General features: G+C 50.0%; 1 protein-coding gene across 3 annotated transcripts in view; it reads right to left on the bottom strand.

Moving 5' to 3' along the window:
• JADE2 (jade family PHD finger 2) overlaps nt 1–19030 on the bottom strand; it is a 72054-nt gene that overhangs the window by 41087 nt on the left and 11937 nt on the right. For all 3 annotated transcript variants that reach the window (XM_083871548.1, XM_083871547.1, XM_083871546.1), the window contains exon 4: nt 9961–10118. In XM_083871548.1, coding sequence (XP_083727674.1) covers nt 9961–10118 — 158 coding nt within the window. The remainder of the gene's footprint in view (nt 1–9960; nt 10119–19030) is intronic.

The raw sequence follows: 19030 nt of genomic DNA, 5'->3' as shown, positions 1-19030 counted from the left end.
TTTGTGCTACCCAAGTGGCAGAGGGGATGTTCAGGAAGGGGTTAATGCTGCTTGCAGCAGCGTCCTGCCCTCCGGGTACCAGCAGCCAGTGAGTGCAGCTCCAGGTGACGTAATGCCTGGGTGGCTGTGCAGCCTGCACTCCCCAGCCCTCCTGCCTGGGATGATACGTCAGGGACCCCGCATGGCTCAGGGACCCTGCAGTCCCCTGCCAGGCAGGGACCAGCCCAGCACAGAGGGACCCTGCAGTCCCCTGCCAGGCAGGGACAAGCCCAGCACAGAGGGACCCTGCAGTCCCCTGCCAGGCAGGGACAAGCCCAGCACAGAGGGACCCCCATGTCTCAGGGACCCTGCTGTCCCCTGCCAGCCCAGCACAGAGTGCTGCAGCTACACCCACTGTCCCTGCCCTTGTCTTTCCCAGCTGAATTCCGGCACTCGGCGCTATCCAGTGAATACCAGAAATGTTCATTATTAGCTTTTAAAGCATCCCCAGCCATCGAGAGCATCTGATCCATGAGCAGCACAGCACAGCTCTGCAGGGCACAGCCTTGGCACATCAAACTCTTCAGCTCTGGGACCTTCAAGGGCTCTCTTTGGGCTTGGAAATCCCATTTCAGTTAAGGATGGGGTAGGGTGGCCCCTCCTGAGCTGCTGGCAGTTCAGGATTTACATAGGCAGGTTCTGGAAGTTTTACAGAAATGCAGCTGAAGCTCCCAATTACAATTAACAGGTGCAGTAAGAAAAATGCTTTAGTTGTTCCCTCCCCATCTGAAATCTCCTTCTGTAACAGCCTGTAACCATAGAGGGTCCTTCCAGGCCCCTGGAATAACATAATTCTCTACGGAGAAAGTGATTCACTCTTCTTTGATGTGATAAAAAGAGGAAAACAAGTGAACAGGAGGCACTAAACAGCCATCTTGTGAAACCCAAACAGCTTTTCCAATTCCATTTCTGAGCTGTTTATCACCACATAAAAAGCCTGATACCCAGCAGACTAGAGAAAGACCAGTGCTGATGTCCCTGTCTCTCTCACGCTTATATTCCAGGCTAAATCTCACTGAGATTGAGCTCAACAAATGAATTATTTAAGTTGCAACTCTGATTCAGTGCCCAGAGAATCATTTTGATGTAGATGGGAGTAGGGACCTGGTACAGAAGAATTCAGGTGCAGAGCAGTGTCTGCTTTCCCAAGGCAGAGGAGAGCACCACAGCACAGCTGGGTTCATCTCCACATCTTCTGTCAGAGGAAAACCACGGCTGCAGGGACACAGCAATGGCTGGGCAGTGGTTTGCTGGTGGGCTGACTGGAACAACAAAACGCAGATGTTTTTCTGGTTGACTAGACAAAAGCAGTGTCTGGGCTGAGAGCAAAACACACACATAATTTCTGATGCTGTGCAAGGATCTTCTCCATATTCCTTCCCCCCTTTTCTCTCTGTGCCATTCAGCTCTAACAGCAATGTTGAAGGCAGCAGGGGGACTTGTGCTGGGAGGGGACACAACCTGTGCTGCTCTTGTGGCTCTGAAACCCAGCAAAAGGCAGCAGCTTCCAGCTCCAGGGTAGCTGCAGAGGATGCTCACACAGCACCTTCTCCCTGCAGGCAAGCAGGGCAGAGCCAGCTCCAGCACCCACAGGTGCTGCTCTCCCCCTTCTCCCAGAGCATCACTGACCCACTTGGTGGCCCTTCAGGGACCATGTCATACAGCAACCTTCTCCAAATCCAACCTGCAGGCTGCTGGTATTCTGCTCATTTCCATTTAAGCAATATTTCAATTTATATTAAATATTCAATTTAATATATGTCTTGGAATTGCTACTAGAGAAGCCAGGGACGCTTGAATGTGTGTTTTCTGGATATAAAAAGACCAAAAAATGTTGCTTCTTTATGTAACTTAAACCAAGCTACTAACATTAAAGCATCTGGAATTAATTATCCCAGCCAGATAATGTTTCCGTAATTACTTCAGTAATGCAAACAGCTCCACTTGCCTTTGTATCCACCTACTAATGGAGACCAGAAACAGAAGACAGGAGCAGCAGTGGCAGCTCTGCACCTGCCAGGCTCACAGCAGACCAAGAACTGGACAAATCCCCCTGACACTGTTACTCACAGAGCTGAGTATGGGAAAGCTCAAAACACAAACATGGGCACAAAATGACAACTCCCATCCACCAGCACGGTGTCTTCACACGGGTCTCCTTAAAGAAACCCAGCCCAGTGAAAGCAAAGCTTTGAGGAATTTGAAAAGGCAGCATCCAGACTCTTAATGTGTTCTGGATCACTGAACTAAGGCTGAACCCTGGGACACATGAGAACAGTTCTGACGCTGACTCACTGGAAGCAGCACACAGCCCATCCCAGAAAACAAGGAGGATCCGTCTGCCTCTGCCACCACCACGTGCAGCTACACTTGTTTGGGTGCACTTCATGAAACCTCAGAATGGTTTGGACTGGAAGGGACTTTTAAAGGTCACCTAATCCAAACTCCATGTCACAAGCAGAGACACCTTCAACTAGACCAGATTTTCCAGATCTTTTTCAAGTGCACTGAAAGAAACCTCCTGCCAGCTCCCCTCCACCTCCCCAAGGTCCTGGCAACATAGTGACACACACTTTCCAGCAATACTTCACCTAAATTCAGCAGGATTACCCACAGCAGCCCCAAGAACTGAGCAGCTGTTCCTGCTGCTGGGCTATCCCACTCCTCCCATCACTCTGGAGAGCACTTAAAAGTAATAGTTCCTTGCATTGTTCAAAGGGGATCCAAGGTGCACTAAATCACTAAGAGGTGATTTCATTAGTGCTGTGGTTGCAAGCCCAGCAATCAGAGCTGCTCGGATTTGCCTGGCTACACACTAAATCCGTGGTTCTGGATGGAGAGCAGAGGCAATGGAGTGAGATGTGGAGGCTCCCAAGGCTGTACCAAACCAGAGTTGGTCCCAGGAGCTGTAAACCTTGTTAAAGAGCAGCAGGAAATCAAGCTCACTCATTCTATACATTTGCTGCTGAAGTACACTTGACTTTCTGTGTGCCTGATCCAGTATAAACCACAGGCATCCACTGGGAGGATTAGCAAACATTCAAAATAGAAGTCCAAGTGGCTCAGAATGAGGTAAGAACAGGCTGGATTAACACATTTCCCATAGCAAACTAATAAAGGTGAGGACTTGCTGAAAGCCCACACAAGAACTTGTCAAGCAGAGAGTAAACCAGGAATGATGACAAGTAACAGGCAGAGTAAATCACACTTGCTCCTTTGCGAAGCACTCACAGGTACTGGGCATGAGCCAACAACCTTCTGCAGCACCAGTACCACCTTCTGCATGGCCCAGACCCTCTGCTGCCCTGGGTGTCACTCATCCCATCCTAAAACAGGTACCTGAAGCACTTGCAGGACAGATCACCCTGTGCACAGTCCATCTCTCCCCACTGCCTGCAGGGACAAGTGTTGCCTGAGCAGATCCGACTGGAAACCTCCATTTCCCAGTGGCAGAGCTGGAGACAAAACTCACTGATTATTTTGCATCACTAGGATTATTTTGCAGTCCTGGATCAGTGCCACTGGCCAGCCCTCCTCACCACAACCAGTTGTCACTGTGGGGGTCCCCAGGAATGGGCAGGCAGGGAGCCTTCCTCTCCCCACACACGGCCCAGGGCTTGTGATCAAAATATTTAGGCCTAAGGCAATGGGGATTTTCATTTCTTTTGATCAGAGCACAGTCTCTGAGGGAAGTGTACATGTATTTCTGGAGCATACCAGAACCCAGGCATTATTTAAGGGCAGGCAGCCACAGAATGGGGATAACCAACCCAAGAAATAGCCCTTTGTAAAATCGCCAGCATGCCATCTGCAAGCTCCAAACTCACACATTTTTCATGATGAGCTGGAGGGAAGGGAAAAAAAAACAGGAAAAAAAAAAAAAAGGATTATGTTTAAAAAAAAAAAAAGCTCTGCTCCAAAAGCTACTCAAACTGCTGCAGAATCCTGCCTGCCCCTTCTGCAGCAAAGCCCAAGGGAAGCAGCTGATGAGTCAACAGCCAGCCTGCGTCGCCGACCGAGGAAAGGAAGTCCAATCTCACCACTCGAGAACAAAGTGTGCTGGTTCATGGAGTACACACTGAGAACACAGCCTCGGGAAGCCCTCCCCGAGCTGGGAGCAGCAAGGATCCAGCCTGGCTGCCAGCCAGCACTCCCAGGGGACAGGGAGAGGTGACGTCCAGGCATAGCTGGGACATCTGCACTGTGCCGCCCTGCTGCCAGGCCAGCCTGGCCACCTTTCCTCAGGCTGCCACGCTCCACACTGCAGCAGAGACTGCTCCGGGAGGGATTTTCTCCCTTTGCTGGAATCACTCCCTCTCAGCACTGGGGGTTCTGGGTGCAGCACCCAGCCCTGTGAGGAGGAGCTGTGCTGTCTTTTCACTGCAAGAGGGGGGCAGGGATGTGTCCCAGTCCTACCCCTACTCCTGGTGCACCAGTTCATTCTTCTCGCCTCAGTACACTCATCTCCAGCACTGCTTCCCACAGACAGATGTGCTCTGCGTGCCTCCTCTTCCAATGACACTGGCACCACAAAACCATGACCTGCCAGCAACTACACACCCTTGGGAAGAGCTGCTGGAACTCCTGAAGACGTGGAGGCAACTCCTTATGGGAGTCCAGTAAAGAACAACACAGCTCAGAGGAGATGAACACCCACTGGGCTGTGCCACACCACCACGATCCAGCCCTACAGCAGCTGGATGTGTTCCCACCAGCATAGCAAGGAACTGCTTGACCTGTGTGTGTGTGGCCATTAGAGAAGGGCAGAGGGGACTGGGGGAGGAGGACAGGACAGGGACACAGCCGACGTGGCAGACACGTTTGCGCTGCAGCCGCCGCCATCGCCAAGCTGGTACTCGCCGAGGTTGTGCCTTCCTGTTACCACAGCACTTTCTGTTTTCTGTTAAAACAGGGCCACAGCGACGATGCAAGTATAGATCTGCAACGCCAAGAATATCTGGGAAGCCTGCCAGCAAGAAGCAGCCTTCCTGCTCGTCCTCCCGCTGTGTGCAAATTCACAGGAAACAGAATCTACAGCACATACTAATGTGGCTTAATGTGAGATCCAAGAGCCACCTTGAGATCCTGCTTGCATCCCTGTCAGCCTAGGGACGGAGCCACATGCCAAAAACATTAAATCATTAAATAAAGAAGGAAATAAAACCTGCACAGGTGCATAAAATCCCATGTAGGTGCCGCTGCTTTGCAAAGTGATGCTCCACTGTGCAAGTTCAACACGCTGCCAGCATCACCATCAGTGGGAAGGGACAAGCCCGGGTCAGGCTGTGGCACATCCACTGCTCAAAAATGGCTTCACAACCTCCTACGAGCACCCCTATCAACCAGCAAAATCCATGTCCTTTGGGGTTTATTATGGTGTCACTCTGGGAATACAAAGTTCATCTAAAACTTCTTCCCATTTACAGCAGAGAAGGTACCCAAAGTCCTGATGCTCTCAAACTGCTGATAACTCATACCCTTACTTCACCTTGTTTAATCCTCAAGCTGTACTGAGATGAGCCAACTTTGCATCCAACATCAAACTACACCCCACACCAGACTGAGATCTTGTATCTGGCTCTCCTCGTGCTGGCAACCTCTGTGCCTCTGTTTTACACAACTGTAAAAACTGCAGAGCTCACAGAGCAGGCTGTAAGGCCCAGCTCTGGTTCAAGAGAGCCAGTGGAGATCCTTCCACTGTGGGCTCTAGCAGAGGTGGAACCACTGGGATGGGTGTCACCACCACCCACATCACAGCTGGGTGACCAGGAGACACGAGGGCAGGGGATGCCAGCCTGCCTGCTGGAAGGGAAAGCTGCCCTGACTACTCACTCCTCTATAGCTTCCATCTGACTGGAAATGGCTTTTATCACCACACAGGAGCCTTTCAAGCTCCGGGCAATTCTCAGGCGTGTTGCCATACAAAATAAAACCCTTCTGAACAGCCATGAGCCAGAAGTGATCGTGGAGAGGAAACAGCTGATCTCCTGTGCTGCCTCTGATGACCCTGGCACTCAGGTGGCTGCCAACAGCATCCTCCTGGGACAACAAGCTATGCTGCACCTCTTCCTTCCCTGCTTTCCTCACAACTGCACTGCAATTTGTGCTAACCTAGAAAGGACCCTCGAGTTTAAGGTGGCTCTTAGTGGAGGCATTTTGAGACAGCTGCTTTCTGGGGAAAGCATTCCTTAAAATACAGCTCTTGCCTTCTGCCTCACCCCCAGCTTTTGACATTTTACAGCTCCAGTAAAACAAGATGTTTTAAAAATCTAATTTTGAGCTTTGGAGGCACAAAACCTAGCGGCAGGGCGCGGGCAGGGAGAGGCAGTTTCCAAGCAGCCAGGCAGGAGATGAAAAGAGCAGCAGTGGCTGTGTGCACGGCACCTTTCAGAGGACAGGATCCATCTCTGGAGCACAATCCACTGCCTGCCAATAGCTCAGCCCAGGAAACAATTCCTGAGCAGCAGCAAGATGGGCTGGCTGTTATTCTGCAGGCAGTGCTTGTCTGCTCACCAGCTCCTGGGGCTCTAGTGTCTTCTCCCCAGCCCCTCCACCTCCCTCTAGGTATTTCACATGGAAGTGGCTGTCAGAAGTGACAACATCAGGACTGGATTAGCACAGGCATCCCTCCCTAAGGGCAGGATGCTCTGCTACACCTCTGAGATGGGGGAAAGCAGAGTGCTGACAGCAAGGAGGAGCATCAGCTGCTGGGCTCCACATTTCCAGTCTACAAAAAACATCAATGCTGGGACGTTTTTCAGCAGATTAAAGGAATTTGGATTGTCCACACCCAACACAGAAAGGATGTTCGGTTTAGATGAAATTTTTTGAGCAGAGAAATGAAGCATCAGTGAATTGATTCACTTTCCAAGCCACAACAGAACAGGGAAAAAGGAAAGTTTGGAAGCAAAGGAGGAAGGTGATGCTGAGGCCAAGGGGCAGCAGCCACAGGGTGGGGGGCAAAAACAGCAGCTCAGCCAGGATCAGCAGGGTGCCTGCTCCTGGGGTGGAGACTGGGGTAAATAAATGCAATTAAACAGGGGAAGTAAATGGAGTTTTAAGGTCTTTTAAGGCTGCTCTCTCAAGACAGATGAAATAGAGTCATCTCTTGTGAAAAAACACTTGACATTTCTCCAAAACACGGCAAGATGCAAGAAGGAGCTGTCTAACCCTGGAGACAGCAAAATGACTGCAGTTTGCACTGTCCCTGGCAGTCCAGCACTGCCCTTTCCACCTTCCATGCTGCCCTCTCCACCTCCCATTCTCACATCAGTGGCCCAAGTGGGAAAACCTTGAGGGCAGGGATGCTTTGGGAAGGAGAGCTGCTCAGCAGAAGCACACTATGCCTTCTGGCAGGCATGCTGTCCTGATTAAAAAAAAATCTGGCAGTGTCACTGCCTGTCCCCCTGGGATGTGCATCATGGCTACAAACCAGGTGCAACCATTAACACTGCTGTAAAATGAGCTCTTCATTTCACTCCCATCACATTGGGGAGAGCAAAATATCCCAAACAGGTGTCTCTCCGAGGACAAAGCCCCCCAGGCCATGCTTGCTGTCCAGCCAGCAAGGAGAGATGGTTCAGGCAATTGAAACACAGTGCAAGACAGAGCAACAGGGAAAAAAAGAAGAGGAAGCTGAAGCTGTGGGCAAGCAGCACAAACTCCAAGAAGCCCAGGAGCTGCCTGGGATGAGCAGGACATGACACAAACAAGAGGGGCTGCAGAAATCCACCTGGGATTAGCTGGGAGGGATAGAGTCAGCAATGAGTATCTCTGAGAGGTCACAGAGAACAGGACAGATTTTAGAATTGCAGACTGGCTTGCACTGCAAAGGACCTCACAAGTTCCAACACCCTGCCACGGGTACGGACACCTTCCACTGGACCAGGCTGCTCAAAGCCCTCTCCAGCCTGGCCATTCTTCCAGAGATGCAGTCACAGCTTATCTGGACAACCTGTGCCAGCACCTCACCATCCTCACAGGGAAGAATTTATTTCTGGTATCTGTTGCTTTTAAAAGAAAACAAACTCTTTATAGAGCAAGGCTTTAACTCAAAACAATGCTGAGGTACTGAAGAAAGAACTGGAACTATTTCAGGAGGCAATTCATCAAGGATTATGGAAAAGTGCCAATTTTGAGAATAATTAAACAAGCAAAATAATCCCCAGAATTAGGAAATTCTTCAGAGGATAACCTGACACTGGAAGTTGAACTTCACACTCAAGGTGATTGGGAAGCACCAGGATGTCCCCTCCTGACACCAAAGGGGGACACCACCCATATCATTGTGGTGATGGGGGTGCCAGAGCAGGACAGAACGGGATGGGGACCTGGGAGGGAATGACCAGTTCCAGGCATTGCTCTAGGAATATCCATGTATGAAAACATGCAGCAGAGCTGCTCCAGGACCCCCAAATCCAAGGGCTTGGAGACAAGCTGAGAGGCACATTCTCAGCCTGTCCTGCACCCCAGAAGCCCCTGGCTGTGAAGCCTGGGATGCCAAATCCCACTGCTGGGAAGGGAAGCAGCACTCCTGCCTCTACATGGGCACCACCAGCCCAGGCAGTCCCAAGCCATCACTTTTGGGCTGGAAATGGCCCCAGCATGAGCCCTCAGCTGGGAAGCAAAGCACTGACAAGGCCAGACTATGGTTAGCTATCAAAGACAACTAAAAAAAGATATTTCACACACAGGCCTTTTTTTTTTTTTCCTTCTCTTTTTCTTTTGGTTGCGTTTTTTCATTTTTTCCCAAGGATTAAATCAACTCAACAGCCCCCTTTACAACTTCCCTTTTGATGTATTCAGACTCATTAAAGTTTCATTTCTTTCTCTGTTTTCCCCGGGGGAGGAAGGGGAGTGTACACAAAAGTTTATTTCAGAAGCGGGGTCGGCAGCTGCAGCAGCAGCAGCTGCTGTTGCTGTGGGACAAGCGGAGCCTCCACCAGCCTCTGCTCCCAAATCCCTTGGGGAAACACACCCCCCTGCAGCCACTCCACTCCCATGAGCAGCCTCAGCATCACCCTGGCACGATGCTCCACAGGTGTTTCTGCAGGATGCACGCACAGTGTCACACGTCATAAAGGGAACAGGCAAGAGATGCAAAGCTCCTGTAAACCCAGTGGGGAGTTTTGGGTCTGATCCTGCAAGTTTTCAGATCCAACCCTGCAAGTTCTGGGGTCCCTTCCCAGCCTTTTCCATTTCCCCCACTGGCAGCACCAACCTTTCCCCCACAGCTTTGGCCAGTGCCCTGGGATAATCCCCTGCACACATCAAGGGAGTAGCAGCTCCCCCATGTTTCCTTCTCGCCTGAGCAGCTGTTAAAGTGTCTATTTTAAAACTCAGTTCCCTATTTTAAAATAGCTAATGAGCCCCTGATCTCCGCTGACAGACGTCGCCTCTGCAGGGTCTGGGAGATGCTTCTGTGTTTGCTGGGCTCCTTTTCCCAAGCCCTGAATCTCAGCATGCCCAGCACGTCTCCAATCCACACAAACATGGTAAAGAGGGAAGTTTTTAATTTAAGGGCCAACTCCTGCTCCCCTGCCGTAAAATATCACGTGTTCACAGACAGAGAAGCATCAAGCAGCCAGGCAGCGGCTGGCATTCTGTGTGGTTTTCTGTTGTTATTTTTTTATTGTCCCTTCGATTTTATCAGATCTTTTTAAAAATTTCCTGACCAAGAGCAAACAAGGAGCTGTCCCAGCTGGCCACTGTCCAAAAAAAGCCACATGAACGAGAGGGACTTTTCAGGATGTGGTGGGAGATCCCCGTGCATCCCTGTGCAAGCCCAGGATCCCAAGCATCACCTTTATGTGCTCTCTGAGATGGTGTGCACCCCACCAAGGCAGAGGGAACCCCACAGAGAGGACCAGGCAAAAGAGGCCCCATGGACAGAAGCAGATGGAGGAGGCCCTCCTCACTTACCTGACCACAGGTTCAGGGATGGCCTCGGCACTTGCAGGCACCTGCACACCCTTCTCCCACTCCTGCCTCCAAGGGTCAGCCAGAACGTAGTACTCGTCAGGACTCAGCTGGAAGGAGTCAGGGATCTTCATTGCTGTTATCAGATCCGTCCGGAAAACCTGCACCGGGAAAAAACCCAGCCTGAGTGCAGAGGTCTAGCAGAGGATGGGGGCACACGTGCCCAGGGAGGGTGTCCTTGGGAAACTGCCCCCCAGGGACTGCACAGGGGATGTCTGCATCACCAATGGAGTGGCTTCAGGGTGTCAAATTAAGTCCCTGAAGGGTAAGTTTAGGGCAGGAGAACAAGGCAACAGGCAGGGACTCCCTACCAGCCAGGCAGTGACAACAGACCAAGCCTTGCAGCTGCAACCCCCTCAAGGTCCCCCATATGGGCAGTCAGGAAATCCAGCCACAGGGTGTGAGTTTGGACAAGATGCAGACTAAAAATTAGTTTTAAACTGAAGAAACAGGCTGCTTTGTCATAGAGGATTGATGGTTTCAGCAGAGACACACAAATCTACTCCAAATGCCAAGGGATGTACACCAACTGGGCTTCTCCACATCCGGCCACAGCCACAAGAAAATCACATTCTTAACATGAATGAAGATGTGGGAAACACAGAGCCACTTTGTCCTGAGCACCTTCATATCCTCCTCACATCACCTCACCATCCTGAGCACCTTTGTGTCCCCTTCGGGTCACCTCACTGCCCCAAGCACCTTCATGTCTCCATCACATCACCTCATTGTCCTGAACAGGGACAGACAAAAGCCGAAGACAGAAATTACCCAGCTAAAATGTGATCGAGGTGCTGCTTACACATGCATAAACACAGATTATTTCCTGACTCAATAAACCCCATGTGAGATCAGCACTGGTCCCCTCTTGTAGGAAAATCCTCCAGTCCTTCAGTCAGTGAATGGGCTCATTCTCCATCTCACTCTGGCCCTGCAGCATCTTCTCCCAATATACAAGGACGAAAAACTCATTCTAAAAATATCCCTCACGGTAAGTAAGGTTTTCCTTCCAGAGGGCTGTCTGACAGCAATGATTCGAGCAATCCTGCTTCTTGCAGCATAAAAATAAATTGTAAATGAAAATGGATGATTTCTCCTCTCTACCATCTGCTATTAGCTGGAATAATAACTGCCAGTGCCAGCAATCCTGCCTGGACACCATCTCTCTCCATCCCTGCTACTTCTGCATTCCTTCCACAAGGCTGGGATGGATCAGGTGTTTTCTCTGGAAATTGTTTAATCTCTTCACAGTCTATTCTCCAAATAAGAAACGCTTTGTCAGAATCGCAAGAAATAATACAGTATAGTTTTACATTTTTTGATACAAAGATAACACACTTTGGAGAGTATTTGGGAACCCAAAGCAACTGAAATGCAGGAAACTAGACATTAACTAAGACCACTGAGACCAGTATTTAGGTCAGTTTGTTTAATCCTCAGAGTCTCAGCTGGTAACCCAATTAGAGTTAAATACAATATATAAACAACCTTTGCTATGTTGGGACCTCTGAATTTTACTGGTACTTTCCTCCTGATGCAGCTGTTTGGAGACATTTTTGACTGTGTCTATATAAACCTGATTTGAATTGGTCAGACAGAGTCTTGGCACAGCCCTCAACAAATATAAGTAACAGCCTATATATTACAGTCAGCTCAGTTTGGGAAAGATCAAGGTCCTTGAAGTCTCTGTGTGCTACAAAGACATGCTTACAGACACCACAGTAACCTTTTAACATACTGCCAGTGTGGGAAATTAAAAAAAAAAAAAAAAGACAGGCATTAATTAAACATGAGAAGGAATATGTGAGATATCATAGTCCCTCCAGCAGTGTGAGTCTGTATATCTAAACAAGTGCAGAAACCCCACTGTAGTGGGATTTTTCTAAAAAATGTAGTTTTCTAAAATAAAGGGTAGAAATACAACCTGTTCCTGACAGCCCTGCACTGACAGGTCACAGCCTGGGTCAACATCATCTCCTTAACCCAGTTCCAGTGCCCAGCTCCAATGAGGACAACATGAACCTGAGTAATCTCTCACTCCTCAGAGCTCTTGGCTTGGCTGGATGAGATGCTCCCCAGTGCCTGAACCACACAGAGCTGAGGCCACCATGGGAGTCAGTGCCACCTCCCTGCTCTGGCCACCACCACCATACTGATAACTGAGTACCCTCCTCCCTCAATGCCAGCTCAGTTGCCCCTTGAGGACACCTCCTCTGATGCTGTGGGGTGCAGGAGCACTGCATCCCTCTTTCATGCAGGCAAATAGACCCAATTCCACCAGGAAGCTGCTCAGGGCAGTGCAGGGTAGCATGGCAGCATGCTCCTGCTTCCACCTCAGTGCACAGACCTGGCAGCCAGCCCCAGAGCAGTGGAGAACATGGGACTGCCCTTTCCAGGACAACCAGCCATTGGGAGGGTCCAGCCATATCATCAACCTTCCCTGAGGCCTCCCCAGGCACCCACAGCAGCTGTAGCCTTCCCAGAACCTTACCCCAAGCATGGATCCCCATTTTCTTTTGCCTAGGTCAGCACCAGGTGACAGCAGTGAGGTGACAAGTCTCTTCGGGGTAAGACAAGGGCTGGGCACCCAGGGAACAGTGTCAAAATCCTGGCCCATCTCCCTCCTCCTACTGATGACGAGGGAGACGGAGGAGCTTGCACAGCGACGGGACCAGCCCTCAGTAAAATTTCTCCCCTCTGCACGGTGCAGATCCCAGGCTCACGTTTTCCTGCATTAAGTCTTCCCCAAATTCATCCCTTCTGGCTTTTCAGCTGGCATCAGCACAGAAGCTCAGTTTTAATTTTAAGCCAAATAAGCGCGATTGTATCTATTTCCCCGAAGATAAGGAGCATCGCAGGCTGGATTTGCAATCTCACCACTCCATTTATTTAGTCCTTCTTGGAAAACAGATAAGCTCACCCATCCGACGGCAGCACGCACGCCCGCACTTTATCACAGCGACGCCTCTGTCTTTTCATGAAGAACTGGATATGCTCAAATTATTAACTATCAAAGCAGAACACTTTAGAAATGATAGAACAGCACAGAAATTGTAAAGGAAAGCAGATCAGTTGTCTGGAAATCTCCCAACAGCTAATACGCTCAAATTGTAATCTAAATGTCTTTTTGTTTTGAATTGTCTGGGATTAGGGTTGGGAAAAGACTCAATTATTCTACTAAAACTCTTCTGAATTATTTATGAAAACCAAATAAAGGATAAATTGGGCACTGATGAACCGAGGACCTGGCGATGAAGAGAAAGTTGGGTACCAGAAAACAAGCAATTTTCCCTCAATAGGAGTGTTTACTGTTTCTCCCCGGCCGTGGGAGCTGACAGATTGTCTGCTGCCCTGCACCGCTCCCCCCACCACCACCACAGCCCTGGCCAGGAGCTGTCCTTCCCCTTCAGCCCTGAATGGGATCTGAGTTATTGTCTATTGATCTGCCATTGATGGGAAAGGCCAAACCAAGGCGTTCCTTTATTACCTCTGCTTGCTCAAGAACCTCACTGGGGTATAGTGAGGCTCAGAGATGTCTCGCACCAGTGCCCAGGGCCAGCCTCCCCTTTGCTACTGTGAACTTTAAAGATGGGGGAAAAGACCATGAAAGTTCAAAATCCCAATATATTTTTTCCTTCATATTTCCAAAAGAAATGGACATGGAGTCCACACCAGGTTGGTGTGGTTGTGCAGCCTCAGACTCCAGGCAAAGAAAGGAACGTGGAGAAAACCTCTCTTGTATCTCACTGGGCAGGCAAGCCTGGACTACCCACCCCTACTACTTCCCCATCCTTCCAGTCCACCAGTTTACTGTCTCACCAGCAGAGCCAGTCTTGGCAGCCCAGCAACATGAGAAGTCACTGGGACACTATAACCACGGTGCTCCTCAACAGTACATCAATATTTTTGTAATTTCTGTAATTTGCTATTTTGAAGTAAAATCTGTGTTGCTTTTACCTCTCAAAAAATTTAAAAAAAACTCCAAACCCTGAGCTAATTAAATGTAACATCCTCTGATGTTCACATCCCATTGTGTCACTTGGATCCAGTCTGGCACTGTAAGGATGCTCCTGTGGGTATGGCAGAAACCTGCAAGACAGGGGTTGGATTTGGCTCCTCCTTGAGCCCCTGGCACCTTGTACTTCAGCTGCTCCACCTTGGTGAGGATCTTTGCTTCTCCCACTGGACACAGCCCTGCAGACTCTCCCTGTGCCCTGTGACAGCTCTGAGGCATCTCTGGGTGTTCTCCATGAACCAGCATCAATTTGTTCAACACTTGGACGACCTCAGAGAGAAACCCCTGGAAGATGCTAAGGCACACAGTGCCTCACCACAACAGGAAGGATGATGGATGTGCCATGAGGCATCAGAAATGCTGCTCTCCATCCCTCTCTTAGCTAAGGACTCCCAGGCTGTGCTGCTTTCAGCACTCTCCTCCTTCTCTACCTCTGCCTCCCATCCAGCCCCTCTGAGAGCCTCTCCACCCTTTTCCATGCAATTCTCACATCAATTTCTAGGCCCTGTGATTCACTCACAAACCCCTCTTAATGAAGTGGCCGGCAATCTCCCCGCCATTCAGTTCCCACTCCATGTGTTCTGTCAAGGACTTGGCTTTTCCAGAGCCTGTACTGTAGGTCTGAGCCTGCCAAACATCCCCTTTGCCCCAAATAACCCACCCGAAAATGCCGAACGCGGATCTCGAGGTAACGACTTTCCACTTGTACGAAACCGGCTCCTGGGTGGGAGCCAAAGAGCCGGATCTGCTTTGGGCTTTAAATCGAAATGAAAAGAAACACTCGTCTAGCACTGGGTTTAATTAGCTTTGAAAGCAGCAACCAGCCCAGGGACTGCTGTGCCGGATCCATCACAGCCGATCGCACCCGGCCCCGGCATCCCCCGGCAAAGGGTGCTGGGCTCCAGGCGCCTGCTGCAAACCAGCTCCACTGGGACCAGGAGGCTCAGCCCAACACAGATGGGCTCCAGCAGGCTGGCTCCCTGCACACCAGGCCTCCTGAGCTGGCGGGAATTCTCTTACACATTTTCCCCTGCATCTGCACCCAGCTGACTTTGGAGCTTTCAGACGTTGCCCTTGGGGCAGAGGAATAAGCTCAGTCCATCCTCCTTCAAGTCCCAGGATGGGATGCCATTTTTTAATACACAGTAACATCTCTGTCCCTAAAAAGTTTTAGCGTAAAAAACTGTTTCCAAAGCACTCCACATTGCAAAGCAGTGGTACACAATTTAAGAGAAGAGAAGCCCAAAATTAAGCGCATGCAGGAAACGCAGTGCTCACTAGGGCAGGCAGGAGAGGTGAGAAGGGATGGTCACAGCCTGCATCCGAGATCTCACCTTTGAATTCACTCCCACCATCACCCAACAGACCTGTAATCCTCCCTGCTGCCCTCACACCCACAGCAGCCATGTGGTATCTCACAGTGATGACCCTCACACCCAGCACCACACAGAATCTCACGGTGACGTCCCTCCACAGCAAACAGGGGCAGTGAGTGGGTGCTCTTAGCATTGCTCCCAAGCAGGGAGAGCAGCAGGTCACTGGAGGCAGGGTGTGGGACTGCTTCCTAACATTGAGATAACAGATTTTCTTCAGGTTTTGGCTCAACACTTTTTTCCCCCTCCCTGACTGCAGTCCTGGCAGCTGACTCCTGCATACCCCCAGCCATAACCACCTTCCTTCATCCACACTGGGACCAGGAAAGTCTCCAGCTGCTCTATTTGCAGGACTCCCTGCTCATTTCCAGCCAGCTCTGTTAGCCCTTCACTCTCTCAAGCATAAAATTGTTTGTTATAGCTCATGAGTCACAAGGATTTTTAGAGAAAGAGAAAACAACGGGAACAATGGGAGCCCTGAGAATAGGTTTTGGTTGTACAAACTGTCTTGATATCAGCTTGAGATGGCACCACTGTTGGTGCAGCCCTGGCTGCCCCACCCCTCTCCCCTCTGGACCTCTTAGTCCTACATCCCTGCTCTTCCATCACATTTTTCCAGCCCTTTCCAAAATGAGAGGAGCATCGACACTTGGTAGCAAGGTTTTGAAATGTGGCAATGCCAGGAGTGTGTGTGCAACCAGGAATTATCTGCCTGTGGGGGAAGAAATTCTGAACTCCCATGTCCATTTGAGAGCCAGCTTCCTATCTCTTCATCTAGTCTTGTTTCCTCTTGAAATGCTGGATGTTAAAGATTCAATGAACAACAGAACTCAAAATAGGAACAAGAAGCATTTTTGTCCAGCCCTTCTCAGCATTCAGAAGACAATGGTTTTAATCTGTTATCCCCATGCTGGCAAGGGAAAACTGACAAAGCCAAACTGCACTCAAAGCCAAACTGCAGTCAAACCTTTCAACAGGGGGATTTTCTCCCCATCCAGCCTCATAAAAGCATGTCCAGTCTTGCTTGGCCACATCCATTAAAGCTCTTCTCCAAGCATGGAAGAGCACAGGAACTACATTCACATTGCACTGGGTCATTATATACCTAATGCAGGAGGAAAAACACATGATCCAATGCAGTAAGAATTACTTTTCAGAAGGGAAAAGAGTTTAATCCTTGTAAAGAGATATAAAAAGGCGTCTTTCAAAACACGGAAGTAATATCTAAACAAGGCAAGCAAAAAATAATGTAAATTGTATAAATGTGTGGTTTCCCCTTCATCCTGAGCCCTGCCTGCAGCTGCAGTCCCTTCGCCTCCCTAAGGTCTGGAGTGAGGGAGAAGGGCAGTGAGGATGTCCGGTGGATGAGCAGCACTTGCACAGCACAGCCCAGACTGCACAGAGCTCTTCAGCTGAGAAAGGACAGCTGGAGGGCTGGCAAGCAGGTGTTCTGCACAAAAAAAGCAGGCTTTTGTCCCTCCAAAATACACTCCAGCAGTGCAGGTGAGCACTGTGGATCTCCAGTAGCTCTGGAGGTAGTGACTAACACAGCAGCTAAGGCAGTGACTCAGAGGCAGCATCCAAGGGAGTCCCCGGGCTGCTGATGGCTGGGAGCTGGCAGATAGAACCAGCCACTATCATTACACCCTTGCCTTGTTCTTAGATTGTCTCCTTAGACACTGACAACTGTTCCCTGTCAGGGAGAGAGGCTCTATGACTGCAGTCAAACCAGGGAGGCTCGTGCTCACATCCCCAGCAGCTCTACAGCCGGGGGCAGGACTGCACTAATGTGCCACTAACAGGAGCAGAAATCCCTCCTTTCAGGCATGTCGTATCCCCTGCTGCAGACTCACATCCACAGCACCCATAACCTGAGTGAGCACTCCCTCCTTCTGGCTCCCAGGGTGGGAAGCACAACCAGCAGCTCCTTGCAGGGACCCAGGGAGATGGGTACCAGCCACCATGCTCCATTTGCAGACAAGTTAAGAGACAAACGAGCACTAATGAGATTAATTAAAATCACCAGATTGGTACTGCTATCACTGCAGATGCAAGAAAGCTGTTGGCAGCTGCCCACGTTCATCCTCTGCCTTCAGGCAAAGCAGTGCAGCAGAGCCATGCCCAGGGCACCATCAGCATCAGGTTTCAGCCCCAAAGGTTCTGCTGCCCAGGGAAGGGGCAGGGGAGGACAACTGTCACCTCTGTGAGGGAGAGAGCCAAGACAGGCCTGGTGCATGGGACAGTCAGCAAAGAGCCCGGGCAGAGCCCTGTGACAGGCACAGATAAATATAATCACCCTCCCTGGCAATGGCCCCTTCGCGGATGTTTACAAACAGCTCAGTACTTTTCCATGTTAAGAAGCTTGTTTTTCCAGATGCCTCGTATTGGATGGTTTTTAATGTGTATAGTTAATCTCTTCTCACAGAGTCTTTCATAATAAACATCACCCCCTGACCTGACTAATAACTATGTAACACTAATGCTTTCGATTTTTTTTTATCTCCTGCCTGGGTTGTCAGGAGGAATGCATGTTTCTCTGGGATAGCAGCTCCCAGAGAAATGGGGACATGACTTGGAGGTGGGCAGGACAGGTTGGTGGGTCCAAACACACATAAACCCCATTTCCCCAGCCCATCTTCCAGCACAGCCATCCCTCAGGACATGCCTGCACCCACTGCAGCTCTGGATAAAAAAGCTACAGGTCATGTGTAAACCTGGAGCTTGAGTTATTGTTTGAAAAGGTGTGTCCAGACCCAAAATGGCTGGGGGTTCAATATCTGCTAATACATCCATCCTGCTCTCCTTATTATTCTCCTGTGGTTTCCATCCTCAGCAGGAAGGACAAAAGAAAAGGTGATTCACTATTTCATGTGAAGTAGTTTGATAGTGGTGCAGTTTGTGTTTTACATCTCTCAGTACTTGCTCCAACAGGACATGATGCCTGTCCCAGTCTATGCCTGAAATCCCCAGTGCTCGTGGGAGGATGTGCCAAACCCCGCAGTGTTTCACAGATGACAAGCAGAGGATCCCACACGTGGACCAGACATGTTCATGGGTGCTCACAGGAAGAGCAGAATTTGGGTCACTCGTTGAGAAGTTTAGAAGATGCTGTTGAAGAGGAAATTCATACTGGGGTGACCTCCAAACCATCTCCCTGCCCTGCTGCAGGTCTTGGGGTGATCCTATATCCAACCTCCGACAATCTCCTGACCCCTGAGTTTCAGTTGTGCTGATTTCCAGCAGACCTAGACACCAGCAAGTGCAGGGGCAATGCACAGTGAGGGGAGCACAGCTGAGATCTGGACTGCTCCATCTGCTTGTGTGCCCACCACGCTTCTGTAAAAGATGGTTTGTCAGCTTGAGCATCCTGGCCAAACTCCAGCGTGAGTAATCACACATCGCCTCCCCGAATTCCCCTGGAGTTTCAGTTCAGATAAGCCACAGAGGTTCACTTCAACTGTTGCTAAGCTGGGCACTGTTCAGCTTTTACTCCACTTTATTTGTTCCACAGCTACATTTCACTGAGAACCCTCCTCAGGGGATAATGGAGCAGTAAGCAGAGGGATGAGCCCTCTGCAGGTATCTGATGTCTCCCCAGGAGCCAAGGACTAAGATCTAGTTTTCA

Source organism: Zosterops lateralis (genome assembly GCF_965231275.1).
Source record: "Zosterops lateralis genome assembly, chromosome: 14".
In the NCBI taxonomy this organism is placed as follows: domain Eukaryota; kingdom Metazoa; phylum Chordata; class Aves; order Passeriformes; family Zosteropidae; genus Zosterops; species Zosterops lateralis.
Note: the sequence above shows the minus strand (reverse complement) of the source record. Positions and strands in the feature narration are given on the sequence as shown.